Source organism: Dromiciops gliroides, chromosome X, assembly GCF_019393635.1.
Source record: "Dromiciops gliroides isolate mDroGli1 chromosome X, mDroGli1.pri, whole genome shotgun sequence".
Lineage (NCBI taxonomy): Eukaryota > Metazoa > Chordata > Mammalia > Microbiotheria > Microbiotheriidae > Dromiciops > Dromiciops gliroides.
The window spans coordinates 24,161,456-24,188,863 of record NC_057867.1 but is presented as its reverse complement, the minus strand read 5'-3'; the positions used below and the strand labels follow the sequence as shown (position 1 = coordinate 24,188,863).

Here is a 27,408-nt window from a genome sequence, read left to right as displayed (position 1 = left end):
TTCGTCATGAGTTCTTTGGAACTGTTGGATTGTATTGATCAGAGTAGCTAAGTTTTTTTGGGGGGCGGGGTTGTGGACCAATGAAGATTAAGTGACTTGTCCAGGGTCACACAGCTGGTAAGTGTCAATTGTCTGAGGCCAGATTTGAACTTCACTTAGCCACCTAGCTGCCCCCAAGTAGCTAAATTTTTCTTAGTTATTGCTGTTACTGTGTAACACTTTTCCTGGTTCTATTCAATCCACTTTGTATCAGTTTAAGTCTTCCCAGGTTTTTCTGAAACCATCTTCCTTGGCATTTCTTATAGCACAATAGTATTCCATTACATTCGTATACCACTTGTTCAGCCATTCCTCAGTTGACGGGCATCCCTTTGATTTCCAGTTCTTTGCTGCTACAAAAAAACTGCTATATTTTGTATATATGGGTTCTTTTTCTTTGATCTCTTTGGGATACAGACCTAGTAGTGGCATTGCTGAGTCAAATGGGTATATGCATTTTTATAACACTTTGGGCTTAGTTCCAAACTGCTATACAGAATGGTTGGATCTGTTCACAACTCCATCAGAAGTGTATTTACCTGTATTTCCACATCTCCTTCAGCATTTATTTTCTTTTTCTATCATCTTAGCCAGTTTGATAGGTATGAGAGGTGGCATTTCAGAATTATTTTAATTTGCATTTTTTATATGATTTCTTCTGAAAACTGCAGGAGGGTTTAATTCTTTAAAGAGTAATACCTGGTGCAGCTAGGTGGTACAGTGGATAGAGCATCGGCCCTGGAGTCAGGAGGACCTGAGTTCAAATCTGGACTCAGACACTTGACACTTACTAGCTGTGTGACCCTGGACAAGTCACTTAACCCCAATTGCTTTACCAAAAAAAAAATAAGGACCCCCCCACCATCACCCATTTCCCCCATGAGATACTAAAGTGGTTTACAGTTTCCTTTTCCAGCTTATTTTATAGTTGAGGAAACTGGGGTAAATAGGGTTTAGTTACTTGCCCAGGGGTCACACAGGTAGGAAGTATCTGAAGTCTAATTTGAACTCAGGTCTTCCTGACTCGAGGCCCAGCACTACTGGGCCACCTAGCTGCCTTGAAATTTTATTATTGCTCAGTCATTTCAGTGTTATCTGACTCTTCATGACCCATTTTGGGTTTTTTTCTTGGCAAAGATACTGGAGTGGTTTTGTCATTTCCTTTTCCATCATTTCTTATAACACAGTAATGTTCCATTACATTCATATACCACCATTTCTTTAGCCATTCTCCGATAGGAGTGCCCCATTCCTATTTCCAATTTGGGGCAGCAAAAATATATCTCATAAATATTTTTGTGCATCTCGGCCCTTTTCCTCTTTTTAATTGGTGCCTAGATTTAGTGGTGGTATTATCGAATCAAAGGATACGTATAGTTTAACTTTCTGGGCATAAATCCAAATTGCTTTCCAGAATGGCTAGATCAATTCACAGCTCCATCAAGAGTGTGCTTGTTTTCCCAGAGTCCTTCCAACGTTTATCATTTTCCTCTTTTGTCATTTGCCAATCCAGTAGATGTGGGGTGGGGTTTTAATTTGCATTTTTCTTGGTAATTTAGAGCATTATTTTCATATGATTGTTGCTAGTTTGAATTTCTTCCTTTGAAAACTGCCTGTTCATATATTTTGACCATTTATCAAATTGGGGAATGGCTTATAGACCCTTAATTTCAAAATTAAGTCCCTAAATCAATGATGTCCCCCATCCTCACCCTTCAAATTTGATCACCTAATCTCCAAAGTAGTCCAATTGTGTTATGTATCTTTCGATCCTTACAATGATTTGATCTGTGGGGAATGCTAAGTGTGAAAACTACACTAATGATATAGATGTGTAATTCCTCTGTCATTTTATTTTATAGAGTTTCCTGGGGCAGGAGGGGGTGGCATCTGAATTTTGTTTGTTCTTTCTTAGTCACCACCTTCATTGGTTTGATCTATTTAGGGCTAGAAGGTACTTCAAAAGCCATCTAGTACAGAACTCTTTATTTTTTAATTTTTTTTTTTTGTGGGGCAGTGAGGGTTAAGTGATTTGCCCAGGGTCACACAACTAGTAGTATCAAGTGTCTGAGACCACATTTGAAGTCATGTCCTCCTGAATCCAGGGCTGGCACTTTATCCACTGCAGCGCCACCTAGCTGCCAGACCTTATTTTAAGTGGCTTATCCACTTAGCCACTATCCGCTGCCTCTATATTCATTCATTCCTTCCATCAGTTATAATACGCCAGAGCTGACACTTTGCAAAAACGTTTTCACTGTTATAAAGTTGAACAATTCACCTGCATCACGATACCCCCTGAAATCCTTTTGGTCGCTCATCTGACCTAATGTGAGTAGTCCTTCTGGCAGTCTGAATTAGATCTTATCCATGTCTTCTCATCGTGTGTATCCTCTCATGAATCTTACATAAAGAACAGATCCAGTTTCGTTCTCATAACAGTTATATATAGAGAGATGATTCACAGGCCACCCAGCTGGGTCATCTTGCCATGTGCCCTGGCAACCCAGCTTCTCCTAACCTGTACCAGCATCCTATACACAGGATCTCTAGAATCTACATTCCAAATCTCCCCTCCCCCCCTTACTGGGAAGTTGGCTCTAGTTAGCTTTAGAACTCCCACCCTGGGGCTGAGCTACGAGTATTATAAACTTTCTTAACCCACTATAACCCCAGACAAGCCCATCCCAGATGGGATGATTCACACCCCATCCCATCCACCCACCCAGGTCATCTTGCCATCTGCTCTGCTGACTACATGCATGTCCTCTTCCCCATTCCTCCCGCCCCCTTCCATCTCTTTGTCTTTTTCTGACACAGCAATCAAATCAACAGTACCCTTTCTTTGGGAAAGGCCATGTCAGTTGGCTGTGCTGTGAATCAATTCACCATTGCCATAACTCCCCCAGACCCAGATTCCCTCCCTGGCCGCTTTTCTTCTGTGTCTGTTGTCTGTTTTATTAGAATGTAAGTCAGGGACTCTCATTTCTTATTTTTCAGAGGTTAGTGTAGTGCCTGATAAATGCTTTTCCATTTATTTATGGGAAAGTATGTAGATTGGTTATTTGTTGCCAATCTCCTCGGTTACCTTTTTTTTTTTTTTTTTTGGGACCATCCAAATATGTGTACCTTTTTTGTGGACCATCCAAATATGTGTAGACCAGTTTTGTCAAACTCAAATAGAAACAAATCTCTTCAGGCTATATATTTTTGTTTTGTTGTTGTTTTTTGTGGGGGCATTGAGGGTTAAGTGACTTGCCCAGGGTCACTATCTGAGTCTAGATTTGAACTCAGGTCCTCCTGAATCCAGGGCCGGTGGTTTATCCACTGCTCTTCCTAGCTGCCACCCTGTGTGTCTACCTTTTACTCCGAAGTCACCAAGTATCAGTGTAATGTTTTGATCTGGTTTAGAGGAGCTCATCAGTTTTTCTAAAATCCTATACAATGTCTCTACTGCTTCAATTTTGAAGTAAATTACAAGTTTTTTTTTTTTAATTTGTGTGTGTGTGTGAGGCAATTGTGGTTAAGTGACTTGCCCAAGGTCACACAGCTAGTAAGTGTCAAGTGTCTGAGGCTGGATTTGAACTCAGGTCCTCCTGACTCCAGGGCCAGTGCTCTATCCACTGCGCCACCTAGGTGCCCCGTAATTTACAAATTTTAATAGAAATGTCAAAGTACTTGGTTCACAAGTATAGGATGAAGGAAGCATAGCCGGGCAACAATGTAACCTCCAATTTCCTTATCTATAAAGTGAGAAAGGTTAGACTAAGGACCATGGAAGGTCCTTCCTAGGCTCAGTGTTCTATCATTCTGTGATAACATGACTGAAAAAGCTAAGGTGCTCTCAGGCTGCAGGTTGCATTCATTTCCTTGAGTCTGTTTATTCACGTGGAAAATGAGATTTGGTGACAAGGCCTCTGAGATGGCTTTCAGCTCTAGGTCTGATCCTGTGATTTTTCTGAATAGAAGCAGCTCTTTGTGGTGGCAAAGAATTGGAAATCAAGGGGAAGCCCATCCATTGGGGAATGGCTGAACAAGTTATAGACTTGACTCTTAGCAATACAATAGTCCAAGATAGTTCCAAAGGACTCATGATGGAAAATGCTCTCCAAATCTAGAAAAAAAAGAACTGTGGAATCTAGATGCAGATTGAACCATAATATTTCTTTTTTTCTTAAAGTATCTCAAAGAAAATATTCAACATTTATTCAAATAACTATTTTTAAAAATCAGTTGTTAATTTACAGGGCTAATCATCAAGGGCAAATTTTAAGGAATTTTATCAGGTTTCTATGCAAGAAGATTCATCCATTTTTGGTACTGAGTTCTGCTGAAGAATGGTCAGTCTCCATTTTTAGAGCAGTAGGTGAAACTTATCTTCGTTTGAATGAAGCTGCTAACAGTAGGACTTTCAATCATGGCTTCCACCACTAAAAACTCCAGGTGGGGAAAGTAAGTTTGGCTACAGGATCACTTCTCTCTGATACTAAGTGCAGCTTCTGCCTTGTAGTCATGCACATTAAAACTGGATAGCTCTCTGAAGATTCTGCCAAGCATTTAGCCCCCTTTCCACCAAAAGCCAAATCCATCTTCAACCAAGCCACCAACAGAAAAAAAAATAAAAGGAACCATAATATTTCTACTTTTTTTGTTTTTCTTTTTTGTGGGGCAATGAGGGTTAAGTGACTCCAGGGCCGGTGCTTTATCCACTGCACCACCTAGCTGTCCCTTGTTTTTCTTCAGGTTTTTCCCTTTTGCTCTGATTCTTTCATAGCATGACTAATGCAGAAATATGTTTAATGTGATTGTACATACATAACCTATATCTGATTGCTGTCTTAGGGAGAGAAGGGAGGAAGGGAGAAAAATTTGGAACTCAAATCTTACGAAAAATGTTAAACTATCTTTATGTAACTGGAAAATAAAATACTTTTGATTTAAAAATAAATAAATAAAAAACAAGGGTTGTGATAATCCCACCATGCTCCCTGGCTTAGACAATATCACATTTTACACCAAGTTGGAGGACATGCAGATGAGTACAACAGTCTGAGCAAAGTCCTGGAGACAATACCATAAGAGAACAGATTGTGGGGGGGGGGAGTGGAATTTAGTGTGGGGAAGAGATTATTGGGGGACATAATTATTATCTTCAACTATATAGAGTGTTAGATGGAAGGATTCAATTCATTTTGCTTGACCCCAAAGGGCAGCACTAAGGTAACTAAGGTGAGTGGCAAATTTTGGTTTGATGTATGGAAAAACTTTGCAGCAGTTATTAACTATCTTAGTAAGTAATGAATTATCTGAGGAAGCTAGGCGGTGTAGGGGATAGAGCACTAGGGTTAGAGTCTGGAAGACCTGAATTCAATCTGACCTCAGACCCTGGGTAAGTCACTTCACCTATGTTTGCCTTAATCCTTCTGGAGAAGGAAATGGCAAACCACTCAAGTATCTTTAGACGCGGTCACAAAGAGTCAGGCCAAATGAATTCTTTCGGTGCAGAGGCTAGATGACCAGTTCTTCAGGGTGATTATTGAAGGGTATTCCTGTTCAGCTACAGGTTAGACTAGATGACCTCTTGAGATACTGTGATAGTTTCTGTTCTTCCTGTTTTATAGTCTGTTTACTACCCTGCTCTCCTGGGGGAGGTGTGGGGTAGAAGGTAGAAATAGACCCACTAGAGTTGCTTTCCATCTGTTCAGGGTTGGATCTGCCACTTTGAGAATGTCTTCAGTTGACTTTTTGGAATTCTAATACTAATACAGTATATATATACACACACAAACACTTAATACTAATTAATATTTATGATGCTAATACTATATACTGAATACTAATAGTTGGGTGTTTCTTCATTTCTTCATCACTCCTTTGCTTTCTTCTTGCCACTTGAGGTATTAATGTAGTGCAAATTTACATTTGGATTTTTCCAGAAGCAGTTATTTTTCCTCACTCTGTAAGTTGACTCATGTTGTCTTTTTGTTGCAGATTTTAATCACAGAAGAAATATTCATCTTAAAATAGAAGGCCTGTAAGTATTGGAATTATTGAAATGTTCTGTTTGCTTTTTTAAATTCCAAATTAAGGATTTCATATACCTTTTTAGAAATGTAGTCCTGTTTACAGATGCTCTGATTTTTCAAAATCTTAAGTACATTTATGGTAACTTGTCCAATTGACACCATTTCCAAGAGTGAAAAATAACTCTTTGCTGTAACCTTGTACATGGATGTACAAAAATTCTTGGCCAAGTACATATCCAAACTGGACTTAGTCTGGTAGTAAGATGAAACTGGTGATTTGTTTCTGTTTGCTGGAGGTACGGAGATGACTGGCTGATTCTCATGTTGGTTTAGACTTCTCTATGACCATCAGAAACTCAAACATGAGCCTGCTTAGTTCTTGTGGGCTTTCGTTCACAATTACAGACCTCATCTTTCCAGCAGAGTTGATAAAAGACCAATACTGAGATTGCTTTACTTGAATCATTAAACTCAAGACTATTTAAAACTCGGCAGGCCAGATTCCTAGTAACCAGGAATAAGTGCTAAAGAGGTTAGAGTTCTTCCATGACTCACTACTGGTCATATTGGACAAACCCATTCCCCAGCAGCAGCAGCAGAATGAAGTAGTCTTACTTACCCAGAATGGGCTTATAATGGCCTAAAAAACAAATAAAGATATCCAAAGAAGGCAAGAAACAATAATTACTGGGAGCTCTGCTAGATGGCGTAGTGGATAAAGCACTGGCCCTGAATTCAGGAGGACCTGAGTTCAAGTCTGGCCTCAGACACTTAACACTAGCTGTGTGATCTTGGGCAAGTCACTTAACCCCCATTGCCCCGCAAATAAAAAGAAACAATAATCACCATAGACATATCCCATATGGTTTCTGGGAAGACTGGAGCCAGGTTGATTAAGCTGCTGATACATACAGGACTTCATGGCCCAAACTGTGGTGGAAAAGAAAGTATTCAGCTTCTGCTGCTTAACACTTGCTTGGTCTTGGGTTCTTCAGTTCTCTAGATCTCAGGTCACTTAACTCTAAGGTGCTTGGGTCCTCATCTCTAAGGTCTTGAACTGCAATGGTGGCCTTTTTCATCTTCCTCTTGGTGTCAGCCACTCCAGAAACGCCTTTTAAACAAAACCACACAATTGCCCTTCTCTCTTCCCTCCCCGGGGCCTCTTTCTCCTTTCAGGGAAGGCCCAAGGAGCCAGACAGGCACTGAGCTTAGAGAGAAAATATCTCTCTTCTGGCCCTGGGTCATCGGCAGTCTCAAGTATACTTTTCAACTGTAGTATGGAGTACATAGCATGAAGGCACTGAGCAAGGAGGCAGGAGAGGAGCTGTGGAACTGACTTTGCTTCCATATTTGGGCTCTGTTAATGAACTTTTTCTTTTTTGGAGGTAGGGGTGGCCCACTTTGATTTCATTGGTGATGGGAAGTCTGAGGGAGGAAAATCCCTCTGCCAGTGCAGACCCACAGCTGTTCTGTGGCAAGTGGCTGGGGTACTCTGATGTAAGGGAGTGACTTTAACAAGAACCACATACACAGTATGTGTCAAAGGCTGGACTTGAACCGGGATCTACCTGACCAGCTAATTGTCTTGCATTTCATTGATTATCTACTTCGCCACCTATTGAGTAATTATTAAAGCACCAGAGATGGATTCAGGAGCACTTGAGCTCAAATCTGGCCTCAGACATTTGACACCTACTAGCTGAGTGACCCCGGGGAAGTCACTTACATTGCCCCTCCCCCCCAAATTACTCGTTCTTCGAATGCTAAACATTCTCATATTGATATTTTAAGCACAAAATTAATTTTCAGTACTCTTGGAGAGTATTTGTACCATTGTTCCCCTCTCAGCATTGAAAGTTGGTTGAGGGGCAGCTAGGTGGCACAGTGGATAAAGCACTGGCCCTGGATTCAGGATGACCTGAGTTCAAATTGGGCCTAAGTCACTTAACCCTCATTGGTTGAATATGGGTCGCTTCACAGATAAAGATTTTTCTGGACTACCTTTTTTTTCCATTTCTGTCCCCTTGTGTACTTTCAAAAATCTTATTTTTCAACTAGAAATTTTTTTGTCCTCCCCCAGCTTAAAAAAAGGAAAAAAATCCCAAACGTTGTAACATGCATAGTTAAGCAAAATAAATTCCCACATTTGTCATGGCCAATCTCTACCTCCTTCTGTCCCCTGAGGCCACACCCTCTCTGGTAGGGGGTGGGTAACATGCTTCCTAGTCTGGTCCACTATCCCTTTCTGAGGCCAGATTTGAACTCGGGTCCTCCTGACTCCAGGGCCAGTGTTCTATCCACTGCGCCACCTAGCTGCCCCCTCTTTCATTAACTCTTATGGCATGTTAGTATTACATTCATACTCAATTTTTTTTTCAGCCATTGTCCTTACTTTATAATTCTTTGCCACTACAAAAATAGTTGCTATAAATATTTTCGTACACATGGGTCTTTTTCACTTTCTTTGATCTCTTCAGATAGAAGCCTAGTACTAGTTTTGCTAGGTATGGGGTTATGTACAACTTAGTGATTTTTTTTTGGCCGGGGGGGGGGGTCATTATTGCTTTACAGAATGACTGGACCAATGCACAACTCTACCTAAAGTGTGCCAGTGTGTCTTGTTTTCCCACAGCCTCTCAAGCATTTGTCATTTTCATTAATATTGCCAATCTGATGTGGGTGAGAGGAAGAGCTGCAAAGTTGCTTTAGTTTATTATATTTCTCTAATTATTAGTGAGTTGGAACATTTTTTCCATAGGGTTTACATATAGCTTGAGTTTCTTCCTTTGAGCACTGCCTGTTCATATATCTTGACTACTTATTCATTGGGGAATGGTTCTTACTTCCTAGGCATTTTTTAAATTATAATTTTAAAAATTAGATGATAATGCAAAATCACCAGAAATACTTCTCAGAACATAATTCTATAGGACTGAGCATATAACGACAATGATGGTATTGTAAGGGGCTAAAATTCTAGCGAGTCTATCTAAAATCTCGAATGAGTGGTCGCCAATAAATTAAAAGCTTTAGCAAGAGTTAGACTTTTAAGCATTTATTAAGGAGAATAAGAATTTGGCGAATTCCTCCCACAAGCAAATGTTACTTTCTGACGCCAAAGAAAAGCTGCATTGCCTCACCCTCAGGCCTTCTCCTCATGGTGGAGCTTTCCTACAGTAAGTCTCCAGCAGGTGGTGTCATTCCAATTATTACTAGCAAACAATGTGTTAATAACTGTAGAAAAAGGAGAAAGGGGAAATTTTGTCCAGAGGGGCAGTCCTTCATGAACAGGCCTTTGACACTGGCCTGCAGAGGGAGGGCCTCTGCAGAGAATACATATTACAGATGGTGTACATAACAACAGAAAGGAATAAGAATCAACAAAACAAAACTGTTCATTTGAAAGTCTTTTCTCAGATGGTTCTTGGGACATCCTCTGGGTGTAGTCATGGAATGGAGGTCTTTTCAGGGGTTGGTACCACTGATTACCAGCATCCCCCCAGGCAGGAAAATTTCCTACAAAATTGAGCTTTACAAAATAGCTTTGGGTTCCTGACTTGGTAGCGGTGGCGGCAGAGGATTTCACAGGAAATTTGAGGAAAGATAGGAATGCCAGGCTGTTGGAATTCTGTTTCTCAATCTTTTTCTTTCTATTTTCCAATAAACCCTTAAAAACCTAAACTCGTTTTATCAGTGATTTTTAGTCAGTTTCCCCCAAAAACTGGGGGAACAGATTAGAATCCACATTTAGAATCTTAAATTACACAGTTAATCAAATCAAACAATGAGAGTTCTCAAAAACTAAGGGAATTCAGAATCTTAGTTGTTATACATGAAACATAATATAACAAAACAAAAATTGAAACATTTTCTAAAACTTAATATTACTAGTCCCCCCTTGTGGAGGGTAAATTGAGAAGACAATTGCTGCGATATTAATTTTTTTTCAGTGACTTGCGGGTCACATGCGATATTAATTTTAAAAAATGATTTTTATCTTTGTTTCATCACTTTTTGCACCATCTGCCTAATTATCCTCATGCCATTATGAGAAATTAAAGAATCTAATTGGTAACAGATGTCAAGGCCAAATCCAACACTATATTTATCATGACACCTGAGATAATTATGGGAGTTACCATAAAAGAACAGAGAAATGATGGGATATGAGCATTCCCACACATGGGCAATATATACTGCCCACGCAGCATGCCGGGCTTAAAATAGGTCAATGGGATATATGGCCACGCCACCGAACATATTGGAGGAAACTGAGTCATACTTAATCAGATGCATGGGATTGAGATGTCCATGGCATCAGGCATATAGGAGGAAGCATAGAAGCCAGATGTAGAATGAGATGGGTGGGATGAAAACTTCCAGGCATCTGTACGATATTGTGGGAAAAAAATTAAACCAACCTCAACATTTGTCAAAAGCCGTTCCCTCGGCTGTACCTTGACTTCATGCATGTCTCCCCTCGTGACAGTTGAATGTCTGCTCTTGTATGTATTCCTCTTGTGATTGGATGGCATCTTGGCCAACTGGCATCTGATAACTCAGAATGAAGGCAATTAATGTCTTAAATGATAAGTTCCCATAATCCAAGTCTCATGGATTTAAAAATTGAGGATACTGATTGCAAAAAATGTGAATGTACCTTGACTCAGAATACAATATACCATTGTGCAGTAATTTCAAATAATACCTCTTTTTCTTACTAAGTATACAATTACTTTTGTGAAAAATCAGAACATATACAAATATGAGTTAAAACACAACAAAATCTAAAAACTTTTTTTGAAAAAAAAACATTTGTAAAAGTTCCCCTTTTTTTGAATATGCTTATCAAAAATAATATTTGCAAGGGAATGCTTTATAGAGTTCAATCAAATAATCAGTTGAGAGAAAAAAATAACAAAAACAAACAACTCAGAATATGGGAGCACAATATTCCCAGAATTAACATTGTATTATAAAATCAAAACCATCTTGCATTGTTTCGAAATTAGATAGATGAATGAATAGAAGAAAATACACATGGAAGAATAAAAGATAATGAAATTCAAATGAATATGAACTTAACATTAATAAGATTAGAAAATATAAACTTGATCACATGACTATAAAAAGCTTTTACAAATATTCCCTTTTTTAAAAAAACTAAGTATAAAACTCAAAAGCATGAAAATCTCTATGAAAATAAACCCATACCATTAATTTCAAAATGTAGATTGTAATGGTATAGAAACCCTATGTAACCTCTGAACTGACATTATTTCTCTGAGTGAATTTGGAACACTTTTCATTCCGATATCTAAAATCCCCAATACTCATATGAATATCATGCTGCTTACTTCTACATTTCTGTAAACTATGTCTTCTTGAAAGAAGATTGTCATTTTTATTCAGCTTAAGTTTGTCTTTAACCCCTCTATTGTCTGTCGGTCCTTTCATTATACAAATGCTTTATAAGGTTACTAATGAAAGACAAAAGCAGGTTAACAAAATTATGAACAAAACAAGCATATCTGGAGTTTAAAGGGTTTTCTAAGGTCGGTTTAGGAGAACCACAGCAGGTCAAGTCAGAATCACAGCCAGGCTGAGGAAGGGCTGAGCCTGACTGCTCAGGTAATTGAGTAGAAGCTGCAAATGCAGGTAGAGAAAGCTGCCTATGTTTAGATCTTTGGACTTCCCTGGCAGGAGGATTAAGGGGTTTGGCCAAAGGAGTAGTAGGAGGTGGCTACTGAGGAGGGGTGGGTAGGAGGTGGGGTCCTGAGAGGAGGGGAGGGGACCACCTCTCCCAGGTGGTACACAGCTGGGGAATCCTGCTTGGTTTGGAATTTCTAGGGGATTAAAGGCTTCTAGAGGCTGGGTTGTTGCCTCCAGGCATGCAAAATTAGAGCAACAATTAGTGTTATAATTTGGAAAAGCTGCAGGAGTCCGAGGTTTCTCTGAAAAGTATTGGGGATTTTAGATATCGGAATGAAAAGTGTTCCAAATTCACTCAGAGAAATAATGTCAGTTCAGAGGTTACATAGGGTTTCTATACCATTACAATCTACATTTTGAAATTAATGGTATGGGTTGGGAGAGGGGGAAATATTTATATTCCCTTATGTGAGCACCTTGCTGGCTCTTCTAACAAATTAAAATAGAAAATCCACAAAAACAAAGCATTAACATGATCTTATCCCCCAATTTGTCTGGTTAAACAGACTAAGTTTAGTTAAACTAGGGGAGTTGAAAAAGCCCATTTGAAAATTTAAAGGGAAAACAGCCAGTACTTTAGAGTTTAAAGGGACAAGGTAGGGGAAATTTCTTACCCAACTGGAAGATCAGAAGATTGTAGGTTCAGCTTTCCTCTTCATGGTCAGCCATCTGTAAGGGGCTAAAATTCTAGCTAGTCTAAAATATCTAATGAGTGGTTTCCAATAAATAAGCTTTAGTAAGAGTTTAGTAAGACTTTTAAGCATTTTTTTTTTTTAGTGAGGCAATTGGGGTTAAGTGACTTGCCCAGGGTCACACAGCTAGTAAGTGTTAAATGTCTGAGGCGGGATTTGAATTCAGGTCCTCCTGACTCCAGGGACAATGCTTTATCCACTGTACCACCTAGCTGCCCCCTTTTAAGCATTAAGGAGGATAAGAATTTGGTGAAGAGAGAGAGAAAAGCCTAGATTCATCTATCAAAGGGAGAGCGCATTTCTACCTCCATGCGTACTGATGAAAGAGAGTGAGAGCCAGCCTTGCCCCCTCTTCCTCCCACAAGCAAACACTTCCTGACACCAAAGAAAAGCTGCATGGCCTTGCCCTCAGAGGCTTTCTCCTCATGGTGGAGCTTTCCTATAGTAAATGTCTCCAGCAGGTGGTGTCGTTCCACACATCACAGTATCAATAATGATGATACCTGATATGTGTTTCTTACTATGTGCCAGGCTAAACCCTTTAAAATTATCTCATTTGACTCTTCAACAACTTCTGAGAGGCTTCATTTTACAGATGAGGAAATAAAGTGCCTTGGGTCACATAGCTAGTGTCGGAGGTTGTACTTGAATTTGTCTTCTGACCCAGGCCAGCACTCTATATACTATAGTGCCATCTACCTGAGAGTGGGTACCAGCCTCTTATGTGGTGACCAGAAATTATGTCTCCTCTCAGAGCAATTATATATAGTTGTCTATAAAGTTAATTGCTATTGACCCAGTTTTCTTTCTTTCTCTTTCTTTCCTTTTTTGTGGGGCAGTGAAGGTCAAGTGTCTGAGGACAGGTTTGAACTCAGGTCCTCCTGAATCCAAGGCCAGTGCTCTACCCACTGCGCCACCTAGCTGCCCCGCTGCCCCAGTTTTCTTGCTCTTTCATGATGATATCCAACTTGCTCCTATGGTAGTAAAGAGCCGTCTAATAGTATTGAAAACTTAGTGGGGGAAGAAATGAAGATCTACCCCCCCCATGGCATTCTGGATATTGTAATTTAGTAGCAGGAGTGTGTGTGTGTGTGTGTACATTCTTATATCACTGCATTTTCCTAGATTTTGTATCTCCTTTCTACCATCAACCATTTTCCTTCTCTTCCAAACCATGTGTATTTCTTCAGTGACTACACATTCCCAGATTCCAGGCTTTTAAATGTCAGGACTTTGTTTCCCACCCTTTTCTCTTTTAATTTGAAAATTCCTTTAATAGAATTGAGCTGTAATGTCTCCAATCACCTGTAGGTGTCACGAGTTAACATTTATCTTTTAGTTTAACCTCATATATATGGTAGATGCTTAATAAATGTTTAAGAGGTCATGCTTGGTACTGGAGATACAAAAAAGGAAAATAATTCCTATTCTCAAGAAACTTCTATTCTACCAGAAGATATAACATGCATGTACACACGTTAAAACAATATTTTGAGAAAGGAGAGAGAACAAAGAAATCGAGGATCAGGAAAGGCTTTGTATAGGAAGTGGAACCTATGCTGAGTTTGGCAGGACATTAAGACTTTTTTTTTTTTTTTTAAGTGAGGCAATTGGGGTTAAGTGATTTGTCCAGGGTCACACAGCTAGTGTTAAGTGTCTGAGGCCGGATTTGAACTCAGGTACTCCTGACTCCAGGGACAATGCTCTATCCACTGCGCCACCTAGCTGCCCCACGTTAAGACTTTTAATTGGCAGGAGTGAAAAAGGATGTATCCTGGGTATATGACAGCCTTTGCCAAGGCAGGGAGACAAGAGATGGAATATCAAGCTGAAGGTCCATTTGGGCTGGATTGTGGAGACATTATCTGAAATAATTCTCACCTTGGATTCATCCTGGCTGCGAAACCCCAGGCCATTCCTGTCCCCTCTGGATGTTCTAGATGGGTCCCCAAGGCTGCAGATGCCAGAGAAAAGGTGCTGAGCTGCACTGGGAGAAGGAACTTCTCCAAGAGTTCCCCATGTCAGCTCAATCACAGATAGAGGGCCTCTCCCCAGCAGAGAATGCCCTGAGTTTGTGTTTTGCCAGTACTGAGTCATAGCTAGATGGGTACCAAGTATAGGGTGGTTTCCCTTCGGGAGAAGGTGCAGGGGCTTGAGAAATCTCCCTCTGCCCCCAGGTCACTAGGGAAGAACTAAGTATTTGCTAAAGGGAGGATCTGACCTTTGTGGGTTGCTCAAGTAGCTTCCAATGGGTATCTTGTGGTAGTTGGGGAACTGGTGTGGGCCAGTCTGGCCTCAGATATTTCCTAGCTGTGTGACCCTGGGCAAAGACCCTGTTTGCCTCAGTTTCCTCACCTATCCACTCCAGTATCTTTGCCCTAATGGGGTCACAGAGGGTCAGACAACGACTGAAATGACTGAACAACAACAAATAGTCCATGCAAGAGGTGATGAGGGCCAGAACAAGGACAAGGGTGCATGTGAGTGGGGAAGAGATGTAAGAAACATCTTGGCACAATACAACTGGGCTACTGATTGGCTATAGAGGATAAGGGAGGCAGGGTGGTACAGTGGGAAGAGCACTGGTTCAGCAATTCAACACTTCCTGCTGCCACTTAGCATCCATGTGACCAAGGGCACATCAGTTTCCTCATTTAGAATGAAGGTCCCTTCCAGCCTTAGAGCAATGATCATAGGAGGGTAACAAGTAGAGCGCAAATTTTGAGGTTGAATGGCTATAAGATAAGGTGGTACTCAACAAAAAATAATGCAGATTTGGTGGGAGAACAAGCTGAGGGAACATTTTGAACATGGTGAGTTTGAGATATTAATGAGATCTTCAGTTGGAAATGGCCAACAGGCAGTCAGCATTGTTAGAATGAACTAAGGGAGAGAGATTTGAGTAGAATCTCTATAATTGGGAGTCCTCAATGAGAGGGAGGGAAGTGCTCAGGAGAAATCCCTGGGGGATACTCACCGTTAGAGGGTGGTAGATGGTTATCCATCATAGGAGTGTGAAAAGACCAGTAAAAGGAGACCCAAGACAGTCCTGGAAGCCAAGGAAAGAGAGGGTGGTAGGTGACATGAGGAGGTCAAGCAGGATGACGATTGAGAAAAGAGGCTACAGGATCGAGCAGTTATGAGATACTTGTGCCTAGGTATTGGTGCCTAGCATGGCACATCACACATATTACATGCTTAATAAATATTTAATGAATAATAATGAATGCTGGCTGAGTGAATGTTTAAATTTTAAATTTTCTCAGAAGCAAAGCTTCAGATTATAGAAAATGAAATAATTTTGCAAGTGTGACATTCTGTATATTGAGTTTACCTAGAAGGAGGAGTACCTGTATGTACTTGTACACAATACAGGTGGAATGTGTAGGCAGCAATGTTACTTTACATATCCATATCCCACAATATTTCAACATTATAGAGATAGGTTCCTCGTTATACCACTCTGACCTAGAAAACACACACACACTCACATACACATACACACACACACACACACACACACACACACACAACATTATCTGATGCATCCTGAGGACATTCTTAAGGCATTGTGGGAAAGAACTCATGCTAGAGCATGAAAGACCATCTTCGACATGGCTGCTGAAGTGCTCTCGTTGCTGGGAAAGGCTGGGAAGAAACTTGCAGGATGGAGACTTCAGGAATTAACATCTCTCAAGGTGATAAAGCAAACAGGCTGGGTTAACCTTGTGGGAGACCCACCCAGAGATCAGACTTCTAAGAAGCTTTTAGTCTGAACTAGCTAGGCACAAGTGGTATAGTGTGGTGTAGTGTATGAGTCCAGTGCCACTATGGGAATCCATGGATTCTGCCTAATTATTTTCTTTCTGCCTTAAAAAAGTGATATTCTTCATTGGAGAGATTGTTAGAGGGTTTAAGGTATTTTTTTAAACAAAGATTTTAGAGAATCTAATAGAGAACCACAAAATGACTGACTAGATGACCAGCTCAGTTAGACCCATTGCCTGATGGCTGGAGATGCTAGTCTTATTAATGCTTTCATTACTTTGTCATGATCACAATTGATTTTCTGGGAGAGAAGCCTGGTCATTTGGAAACACTATGTTTGAGTGTATGTGTAAAGTAACAAACTCTCTTGAATGTAGCAGTTGAGTCTTCTCGAAGGGGCTGAGGTCCATTAAATCTTTAATGTGCTTTGTAAAAGAAAATGTGATTTTTTTTTCACTAAGTACTCCACCCATTTACAAAATTCTTGGTGATGCAACATGTACTTAGCAACACGATTTGTTTAAGTAAATGGGTATCATTGCCTATTTCATCTCTTAGAACCTCTTAGGTTTCATTTCGTATTTAGTAATGCCAGTTATATGCTATAGATCATGTGATACAGAAAGTTGGTTTTTCTAAACATGACATTTTGGGATTCAACTCTTGGTTTTGAAATTATTTACATGCTTGCAGAATATCCTATTCAGGGCAAATAGATTGAAGTTATATTGCTTTTTTTTGTTTTGTTTTTTTGCTGAGGCAATTGGGGTTAAGTGACTTGCCCAGAGTCACACAGCTAGTGTCAGATGTCTGAGGCCGGATTTGAACTCAGGTCCTCCTGAATCCAGGGCCGGTGCCTTATCCACTGCACCACCTAGCTGCCCCTGAAGTTATATTGCAACCAACATTGCCAAGTCCCAGGTTTAACAGCATAACATCTTGTTGGCTTTGAGGATATGGTGCGTTTGTTAACCCAGTTGAGTTTCTTCAATTTCTCACTCTTTATTTGGTGGTGTGTTGCATGCTTTTGGGGAGGTGATTTCCTGTCTGAAATCCAAGCTTTTGATCAATCTGTTGTCTGTTAACCAGAGCTTCATGTAGTAAGTACTAATACTTTTTTTTCTTTGTGGCCTAATAAAACTCTGTCAGAGGCGGTATAAGAAGTAACTGGAATGAATTAGCTATTGGACTGACCTTTAAGACAGAAAAAATGGGGATGAAATAAACCTGGTGGGATTTCTTTCATAGGAAAATAAGATTCATTCTGGGATAGATATTATGGGGTATGTAGGACAAAGAGCAATATTCCACATTGATGCCAAAGCAGCTTTAGTCACAAATCTCATCCATGCCCTGGTAGTGTCAGCATGCCTACATTCACAGGCTTTCACCTACATACAGAGAGAGGTCAGCTCCGCAAGCAGAATCTCTTCTTCCATGGCTCCAGCTGCCCCCAAGCTACCTGTGTCACAAATGCTGCATCCCTTGAGCACAAGGACTAAATGGGACAGACCCTGCATCACTGTCAAGACCCCCTTGTTCTCTGCTAAAGGGAGGTTGTTATTCTCACCCTCTTAAATATAATGTGTAACTTTTAAAATTCAAAGGTGAGGGACTGGGGGAAAGGTCTCATGCCATAGACGACTTGTGTAATCCCCATGCTTTCTCTGCACAGCAGAAGGGTTTTCCAGTTTTACGTAGCAATGTAATGTGTTCACCTGCATGAACAGATAATAAATCGATTTTCTGGAACTTTGGCCTGAAGAAAGGAGTTTTAAAGTATCCAAAGTTAGATAGCTACCCCCAGCCACAGTTTTAATGGACAATGGTACCGTGCCCTCATACCAATTATATACATTTCAGTTCATTTGAAAACACACACACACACACACACACACAAGCACGTTTTCAACAACCCTATCAATCAGATTGATGTAGGCATTATTGTCATCCCCAACTCAGAAGAAGAAACAAGTTGACCAATTTGCCTGACATGTCATAGATAACTTAATGGAACTGGAATTAGAAAGATCACCTAATTCTTGGTTTGGTATTCATTTCTGGGATAGCTTTTATTTTATTTCCTTTGCACTATCAGTAGGATCACTGGATCGCAAAATTTTCTTAACTTTATGGGATAGATTTTGTAAAGTTAAACCCTTTTTTCATTGATTTCCCCCCCCCCCCCAGGATAGTGCCCTGTAGTACCGCCTCCCTCTTTGGGTCCACTTCTTTGCTCCGGGAAGGCAACAAACTTTTAACTTGTAAGTTAAAATACTCAAGTCAAGTTGTGGTGGTGTTGGTGGTAGTTGTGGTGTGTATGTGTGTGACAGCTCATGTTTTTAGACTAAAACACAAAAGAAAAGATTTCTGCCAGTCCTCAAGGAATTTAAAATGTGTTGAGGAAAAGCCCATCTGAGTCCAGAAACTACCCAAGGTTGTCTGTAGGCCCAGGCAAGTGGTAAACCCTCAAGGGCCAAGAGCCATTCTCCACTCTCCTTTGGGTTCATAGTACTTAGCGTTTTGTGACAACAAGCTGATCGGCGCTTAGGAAACACTTATGGCATAATCAAATTCTAGAATGTCCGGCAGAGACTAAGGACTGCTGGAATTCCAGGAAGGGAAAGAGCATTGGAGATGGCTTGAGAAAGAGGTGTGTTTTGAAGGAGGAGGAAGGGCTGGGGAAATAAGAATTTAGATAGCCCCTACCATGCCAGGTACTTTACAAAAATCTCATCCAATCTTCACAACAACCATTGCAGGTGTAGGTGCTATTCTTATTTGAATTTTACAGTTGAGGAAAGACAGTTGAAGCAGACAGTGTAAGTAACTTGCCCAGTGTCACACAGCTGGGACATCGGGTCTTCCCAACTCCAGGCCTAATTCTCTGTCCACGCAGATACCTTGAAGTCAAGGCTTTAGATAGAGAAGTTCGATAGGACATTTCAGAGTGAGGGTGGGAGAAAGGGTGGGGGTTAGGGGCCATGAGACAGAAACAAGCATTTAATGTGTAAAGGCTAGTAAGGAGACTGGCTTGATCAGCACTGAAGGTTCATGGAGGAAAGTAGTGAGAAATAAGGTTGGCTATGGAGAGAGGTAAGGCATTTGCCTAGGACAGGGGCTACCTGATTGCAGGCGTTGATACTCTGTGCTCTTTGACTTTCTCAGTAATTGTATAACTTAGTAGTTCATGATAGCTTTAAACACTATGAAAGGGAGAGCAGAAATTTGCTTTCCTTCCTTGGCTTGACAGGCTTTTTTTTTTTTTTTTTGGAGGCAATTGGGGTTAAGTGACTTGCCCAGGGTCACACAGCTGGGACATATCAGGTGTCTGAGGTCGGATTTGAACTCAGGTCCTCCTGACTCCAGGGCCGGTGCTCTATCCACTGTGCCACCCAGCTGCCCCGGCAGGCTTATTTTAGCAGAAGATGTACTACCCTGTTGTTAACACTGCTGACTCTGCTGTAACCCTTCCTGTTCCCTTTGCTGAGCCACAGTAGCTTGAGATTTAGCATCATATATCATATTATCTGCCTCTCCAGTCTTGCTTCTCACTACTCCCCAATGCCTGGCTTCTGTTTTGGTGAGGCCAGTCTTGCCCCTTCCCTGGCTTTGTCCCCCTGTTGCCCCTCTCCCCCAGTTAAGCTCCTTAGGGATTTTGCTCATTTACTCAGGCTAGGTCCCTGCTTAGAATGCCTTTCCTCCATCTTAATCCCTATCTAAGTCCTGATTTAGTTTTCAGAGCCCCCTTCTTCCTTGAAGCTTCCCCTGACTAGCCCTTAGTGATTTTTCCTCTCCTTCAGAGTACTATAACACTCTGTGCCACACAATATAACACATGCGTATCATGTAATTTGTTTGTTTTATGTTTCACACTTGCCTCCCCAACTACGTTGTGAGCAAGCACCTTGAGGTGGATTATACAACTTCTGTATTTGCTTCTGTTTTGGTGAAGCCAGTCTTGCCCCTTCCCTGGCTTTTGTCCCTCTGTTGCCCCTCTTCCCCAGGACAGTGCTGAAACCATAGGTTCTCAAGAAGTTACTTGTAAATTGTATTATTCCTTCAGGGCCAGAAGGTAGCAAGTAGAGTCAGTTCCAGAGGGCTGAATTCTCTCTCTCTCTCTCTCTCCATGTTTCATGTCAGCTGGGCTCAAATAAGGAAAAGTCAAGACTACCTTAAAGGGACAGTCCACTTTCACTAGTTCTTGAATAGAAATGTTCACTTTGGATACAACATCTATGACTGTTCTGGGTTGCAGCACAATTATTTATTTAAGAGTCAAATCATTGTTTGGCCATATTTAACCATATTTACTCGTGTAAACTTTGGTTTAGATTATTCAACTGCCTTACAAAAATGGAACAATTAAAGGACATTGGTGTATCCTCAAAAACTAAAAAAAAAAAAAAAATCAAAGGCGAACGTTGAAATTGGTCAAAGGAAATTTTTTTTTACGATAATGAACCAATCTAGAAATGCTTTTTTCATACCAGTTATTTCAGCTTTCTGTGTCGAGTTTCATAATAAGATAGAGTTGGTAAGGACTAAATCAGTGAAATTCATGGTGCTGTTAACCTTGTTAACTTTCTTTTATTTTTTTTGTTTTCCCTGCTCTCTGCCTTGGTCCTTATCTTTTTGCCTACAGGTGTATTTTATTGTCGGCTTCCAAAGATTACTAACTTCTATCTATAACTTTAAAATCGAACTGCCTTGGCTATCCTGCTGTTCCTATTGCTGCTTCCATTATTGCCTTCTTCAAAGAACACTCAAAAAACCCCAAAGAATAACAAAAGACAAACACCATTTTTAAAGTCTTTCCTCAATGAAACTTAAGCTAGACATGCTTACTGTTATTTTGTTCCCCATCCACTTGTTAATATACATATACAGTGCCCTTATATTTATTCCGTGGTATTTTTTTACCAATGCCAAGAAGAAAAGCACTATGGCAAAACGAATAAAAGCTAAGCCCACCTCAGACAAGCCCGGGAGTCCATATCGCTCTGTCACCCACTTCGACTCACTAGCTGTGATTGACATCCCTGGAGCAGATACCCTGGACAAATTGTTCGATCATGCAGTAGCTAAGTTTGGGAAGAAAGATTGCTTTGGGACCAGGGAGCTGTTAAGTGAAGAGAATGAAATGCAACCAAATGGAAAAGTGTTTAAAAAGGTAAACTCCTATCTTGTGCTTCTAAATGACGGGTGGCGATTTATTTTTTTAAGCAGGGTGTAACGATTGGAATGATGCCACCTGCTGGATACTTACTGTAGAAGAGTTCTGCCCATGAAGCGAAGGTCTTTGAGGGCTTTTAATTTTTATTCGGATCCTTTGTTTTGACATCGCCATCATTTATGAATATATCCTACTTTGGGAGTTGTCCATTGGAACAAAGAATTTGAAAAGAGGGAGGGTGGGGAGAAGCAATTCAGAAAAAACCCCAGGTCTGATGGTTTTTGCAACCCTTCAAGAAAAATGTATTTCTTTACCTTTAAGCATGCTGGTGTTTTGTTACAGAACTTTGTTCCTCCTTTTGGGGGTTTAAGAAAATAGCTTGCATGATCTTTTTGAAATGTTAGTAGGGTTGATATTTTCACTCGAGGGTGGTTTTTTAATACTGTTTGTATTTTACTTGCCTGAATTAACCGCACCAATCTAAGAGTTTTGCTTCAACAGTTAATCCTAGGAAACTATAAATGGATGAACTATGTCGAAGTGAACCAGAGAGTGAATAATTTTGGCAACGGACTTACTGCATTAGGCCTGAAACCAAAGAACACAATTGCCATCTTCTGTGAGACTAGGGCAGAATGGATGATTGCAGCACAGACCTGTTTTAAGTATAACTTTCCTCGTGAGTATTTTGGGCTCTTTTTGTAAAAAGGCATTATATCAGTCTGTTTCCTTCCTTTAAATTTATGTTTGATGTAGTCCTCTTTCTCATATTGGTTTAACAGCATTAAATTGCTGATTAAAGAGTCCATGGATTCCATGATTTAAAGCTTCATTTTCAGTTGGCTTGGAACTTTCACCTGAATTCCTTTTACCGATTTGTAAGCAGAACAGTTTTTTGTTTTGTTAACTACTCTGGATAATTTTATACCGTGTCTGGCACATAGAAGGAGGCACTTGTTGATTTTATTTGAATCTTTCAGAAGATTTGCATTCACCCAACGGTTCATAATACATGTATCTTACACATGTAATAAAACTTGAATTGACATGAAATGTATTAGGTAGGAAATTGTAAAAAAATTGTTACCGTTAAATATCTTTCTTTCTTTCTTTTGTTTTGTTTTGTTTTTGCAGGGCAATGAGGGTTAAGTGACTTGCCCAGGGTCATATAGCTAGTTAAATGGCAAGTGGCTGAGGCTGGATTTGAACTCAGGCCCTCCTGAATCCAAAGCCAGTGCTTTATCCACTGCGCCACCTAGCTGCCCCCTGTTAAATATCTTTTTACAATTCATATAAGAAATAAAATGATTCTCTGGTGATTAGCTAGTTTATATTACAGAAAAGTAATAATCCCTACCTGTGTTGGGTATTTCTAATACCTGCCATGATTAGAGTTGACTTCTGAGTCAGACAGCCCCACTAAGTTCCCAAAAGGAATGGATCCATGAACCAGAATTGGCCAGGAATCCTATCAATACCTGTAGGGCTAACAGTAGAATGGGCTTCCCTCTGGGGAGCCCACATCTGGGCCAAACCCACAGGCTTCAGCTAGAATGAAAATGACTGGGAACTTTTGTTATTTATTTGTTTTTTCTTTCAACAAACATTTATTTTATTTTCCATTTACATGTAAGGGTAGTTTTCAACATTCATTTTCATAAGATTTAGAGTTCCAAATTTTTCTCCCTCCCTTTCCTCCCCCCTCCACAAGATTGCAATCAGGTTATATATGTACAATCCACAAGTGTTCTTCTTATCAGTTCTTTCTATAGGGCTGCAGAGTATGCTTCCTCATTAGTTCCTTGGGATGGTTTTGGATCATTGTACTGCTGAGAGTAGTTAAGTCATTCACAATTGCTCATTGAACAATACTGCTGTCACTATGCACAATGTCCTCCCAGCTCTGCTCACTTCACTATACATTAGTCTTCAAGGTTTTTCGGGGATCATCCTGTTTGTCATTTCCTATAGCACAAGTCCATTCCACTACAATAATATAACAGCTTTTTCCATCATTCCTCAATGATGGACATTCCCTTGATTCTCAATTCTTTGCCTCCACCAAGAGTTGCTATAAATATTTTTTTGTACAATTTTCCCCCCTTTTCTCTTTTTCATGATTACTATTGTTAACTGTTTCCCTGGAAACTTTTGGTAGTATTTAGTCATCTGACACTGGCGAGAACTGGATTTCTTGTACAACAATAGAGGGGAGCAGATGGGGGGGAGGAAAGGATGGAAAGACACAGGGAAGAGAAGGAAAGGGAGGAAGGGAGGCAAGAGGGAAGAGAGAATGAGATGGAAAGAGACGGGGAGAAATGTAAAGGGAGAGGGAGGGGTAGAGAAGGAGATGAGGGAAAGTAACACATGGGGACTGTAGGGAGAATTTGAAGGGTAAGGCTAGCATTTCTATGATTCTGGATGCACAAAGGTAGTAACTGTCAGCAAGGGTGCTTGTCTCAGTGAATGACCTGCTCTTAAGCTACAAGGCCAGCCCAAATCTTACTAACTGGTCATCTCTGTCCCCACAGGAGCTCCATTACGAAACTTTCTTTCCCCCCTCCCATTATAGAAAGCAGTAAATAAGTTTACAAGGCTATAATCGTTTCTAAAACATTCTAAGCTCCTGCCATTTGTACAGTGAACCCTCAGTTTCCCTCATGAGTGAAATTGAGGGTTGATAAATTAATCATAATCATGAATTACTTCCAAAAGACCTGTGGCGGCACCGGCACTTACTCCATGGCTGCCAGTTGTCCCTCCCCCCCCCCCCACGTCCCTCATGTTCTCTGTGAGTTGTGATCTTGGCCGTTTTGTGGCTGCTTTTTTGTGGTGCTGCTGCTGAAGCTTTCCGATCTTAAGTGAGATTGGGCCTGGGACAACAGGCCCCCTCTTTGACTACAGCCTTGATACCAGAGCTTACAGTCCACTCTCAATAGTGTTTGAGAACCCAATGGCATCTCTTTTCTTATGGAGCATTCCACTACAACTTGAATGTGGAGAGAAATGAGGAAGCTCTCTCCCATCTCCCAGCCTTTGCCCAGGTCTTGCTCTGGGCTGGAAATGCACTCCTTTCTAACTCCTACCTACCTACTAGAATCGTCCCTGGCTTCCCTCCAAGAAAAAAGTTTAAAAAGCTCTGCTCAGAAGGCCTTTCTTGCCCCATCCCACTGAATTTTTTCTGAATATGTTGCTTTCTGCCCCCATCCCCTGCCCCCCCCAATAGATCTCAAAGCACTTAGAGAACTGGAAATGTTTTTGTCTTTATCCCCAGTGTCTGTCATATAGTAGGCATTCACTGAATGCTTAGTGAAGAAAGAAAAGGGCACCACTGAAGATATCTGAGCAGGGGACTGGTCCATGCATTCAGAAACTTCTTTTTGGCCAGCTATTTGAAGGAAAGATTGGCAGGAAGACCATTTAGGGGCCTATTATAATTGTCAGGTGGTTCTGTGAATGGATAGAAGGGGGAAGGCTGCAAGAGGTAGCATGGAGTTCAGATCAATAGGATTTGGCCATCGGCTGAATGTAGGAAGATGAATGAGAAGGAAGAATCACAGAAAGGGGAATGGGGGGGGAGGGTGGGAGAGAGAGAGAGGGAGGGAGGGAAGGGAGGGGAGATCCCAGAGATCATCTTATTATGTATGAATATACATGAATGAGAATCCCACCCGACAAGGGATCATAGTCTTTGCTGAAAGACTTCTGTTGAAGACTTTTTCAGTCATGTCCAACTCTTTGTGACCCCCTTTCTTCTCCAGTTCATTTTACAGATGAGGAAAATGGAGGTAAACAGAGTGAAGGGACTTGGGTCTTTCCAATTCCGGGCCCAGCACTCTGTCCACTGTGTCACTCTTTTAGACAGCTCTAATTATTAGGAAGTTCCTAGATCTGCATCTCTACAGTGTGTGCCCATTCTTCTATTTCCTGAACCATTCCTTAGATGGCTCAAACATGAGGCGCCCTTCACCATCCTCAACACTCTTTTCTGGTGGTTGTTATTGCAACGTGGCCCTCTGAACAGAATACCACTTGCCACATGCCCAGGGCTAAGGACGGGGGTGGGGACCTGTCTGGGCTAGACATGCCAAATACAGGCTTTTGGGGCTTGCCATATCACACTTGTATAAAAACGCCAACTTAGTCTAGCCACAATGCCTCTGGCTTGTTGGAGAGGTGATCTGGAACCCAAGTGTAAAACTCCATTGGCTTCTATTCAGTTTCATCTTGCTTGAAACAGTCCTTTGGGATGCCACCTCTCACCCAGAATGCATGTTCTCCCTGGTAACCTTGGGCCACTCACACATTGTCTCACTCACACCTTTCTCAATGTCCAGCACTGGGCCTCAGTAAGAAAATGACTGAAAGCTTAGCTTTCTTCACTGACTGGGGCATCACAACCAGTTTCGGATGCACTGAACTCGAACTCTGGCCAGCATTTCCTCTCATCTGCTAGTATAGCATGAGAGTCTGTCGCATACATTGTTCTGCTGAACCAACAGACCTGCAATCTAAAAGTCTATTATCGGGGCAGCTAGGTGGCACAGTGGATAGAGCACTGGCCCTGGATTCAGGAGTACCTGAGCTCAAATGCGGCCTCAGACACTTGACACTTACTAGCTGTGTGACCCTGGGCAAGTCACATAACTCCCATTGCCCCGCAAAAAAAAAAAAAGTCTATTATCTGTCAACAAAGGAAGGGGGGTTAGTCTGTCCTGACATGTGTTTGATTCAACCATGCTCATTCTTTTCCTGGTTGTTGGTTTACTAACCTTCCCTTTAAGATGTTCCAGTGGCATCTAGGTGGCACAGTGGGTAAAGCACTGGCCCTAGGTTCAGGAGGACCTGAGTTCAAATCTGGCCTCAAACACTTGACCCTTACTACAACCCTGGGCAAGTCACTTAACCCTCATTGCCCTGAAAAAACCCAAAGCAAAACAATAAGATGTTCCAGAGTTTTGTCAGGAAGCAGTCACTCACTGTCTTGTAGTCCACAGGCTCCATTTCTCTCCCCCCCCCCCCCATTTGAAAATTAAGGGCAATATGTGCCTTAATTCTATGGTATCTCTCCCACTCTCTGTGGCTCAGCAGTCATACCTTGTGGCTCTTGGCACCCTGGCTGGGTGGCTTAAACAGGAGCTAGCTGTTTTCACATAATTGCCTATCATCTCCCAGTTAGGCATTGGCATTCCGTCCCTGTTAGTTGGCTGGGATGGAGGGTGGTGGGAAGGGGCATTCTTCTGAGGAGAAACAACAAAAGCAGTTCCATTTTTTAAATGTTATTGTCCTTTCTGAGACTTCAGCACCAATTCAGCAAGCACATATTAAAACATCCTGTGTGCAAAGCATGGTGCCATGGGCTGGGGACCCAGTGCCAATAGAAAAAGCAGCCACTGCCTTGCGATGAGTGTCTCTATAATACACAGATAAGTACTATCATGTAGGAAGCAATACCCAAGCAGAATGTTGAAGGAGGCAGAAGTGAGGAGGAAGTATGTTTTAGGCACATGACACAGATGCTGATCTTAGGGAGACAGTAAAAGTAAGCAGCATATTTTTGTAGTAGTAACACGATCAGTGTGAAAACCATTTTGGAGAGCAGAAACTGGAAGTAGGGTGACCAGTTAGCAGGCAATTGCAGTAGCCTAGGTGGCCAGAATTTTCCGACTATGAGTGGAGAGAAGGGGATAGATGCAGGAGAATATGCTGGGGCAGGGGGTGTAGAATTGACAAGATTTGACAACTCAGTGACCATGAGCCTTGTTAGGAATTATGTTACAAACCTGGCTAAGTAAATTAATCTTAGGTTCTTGAACAGAAATAGGGGAGTTTGGAGGAGGGACAAACATAGGTAGAAGATAATGAGCTCATTTTAGATATGTTGATTTGACATACTGAGACATTCTGGTAGAGATGTCCAGCAGGCAATTGGAATTTGTGAATGAGGTCAGGGCTATATATGTAGATTTGAGAGTTTTCTGCTTAGAGGTGAATG

General features: G+C 41.1%; 1 protein-coding gene across 4 annotated transcripts in view; it reads left to right on the top strand.

Annotated features, from left to right (window-relative positions):
* The window catches only part of ACSL4 (acyl-CoA synthetase long chain family member 4), a 76,608-nt gene that overhangs the window by 17,836 nt on the left and 31,364 nt on the right, over window positions 1–27,408 (top strand). The window contains exons 3-5 of one of the 4 annotated variants that reach the window (XM_043973904.1): window positions 6,031–6,073; window positions 20,883–21,410; window positions 21,915–22,092. In XM_043973904.1, the coding sequence (XP_043829839.1) occupies window positions 21,060–21,410; window positions 21,915–22,092 (529 nt within the window). In that variant the 5' untranslated portion in view covers window positions 6,031–6,073; window positions 20,883–21,059. The remainder of the gene's footprint in view (window positions 1–6,030; window positions 6,074–20,882; window positions 21,411–21,914; window positions 22,093–27,408) is intronic. The other 3 variants (XM_043973906.1, XM_043973905.1, XM_043973907.1) reach the window with 3 other exon arrangements.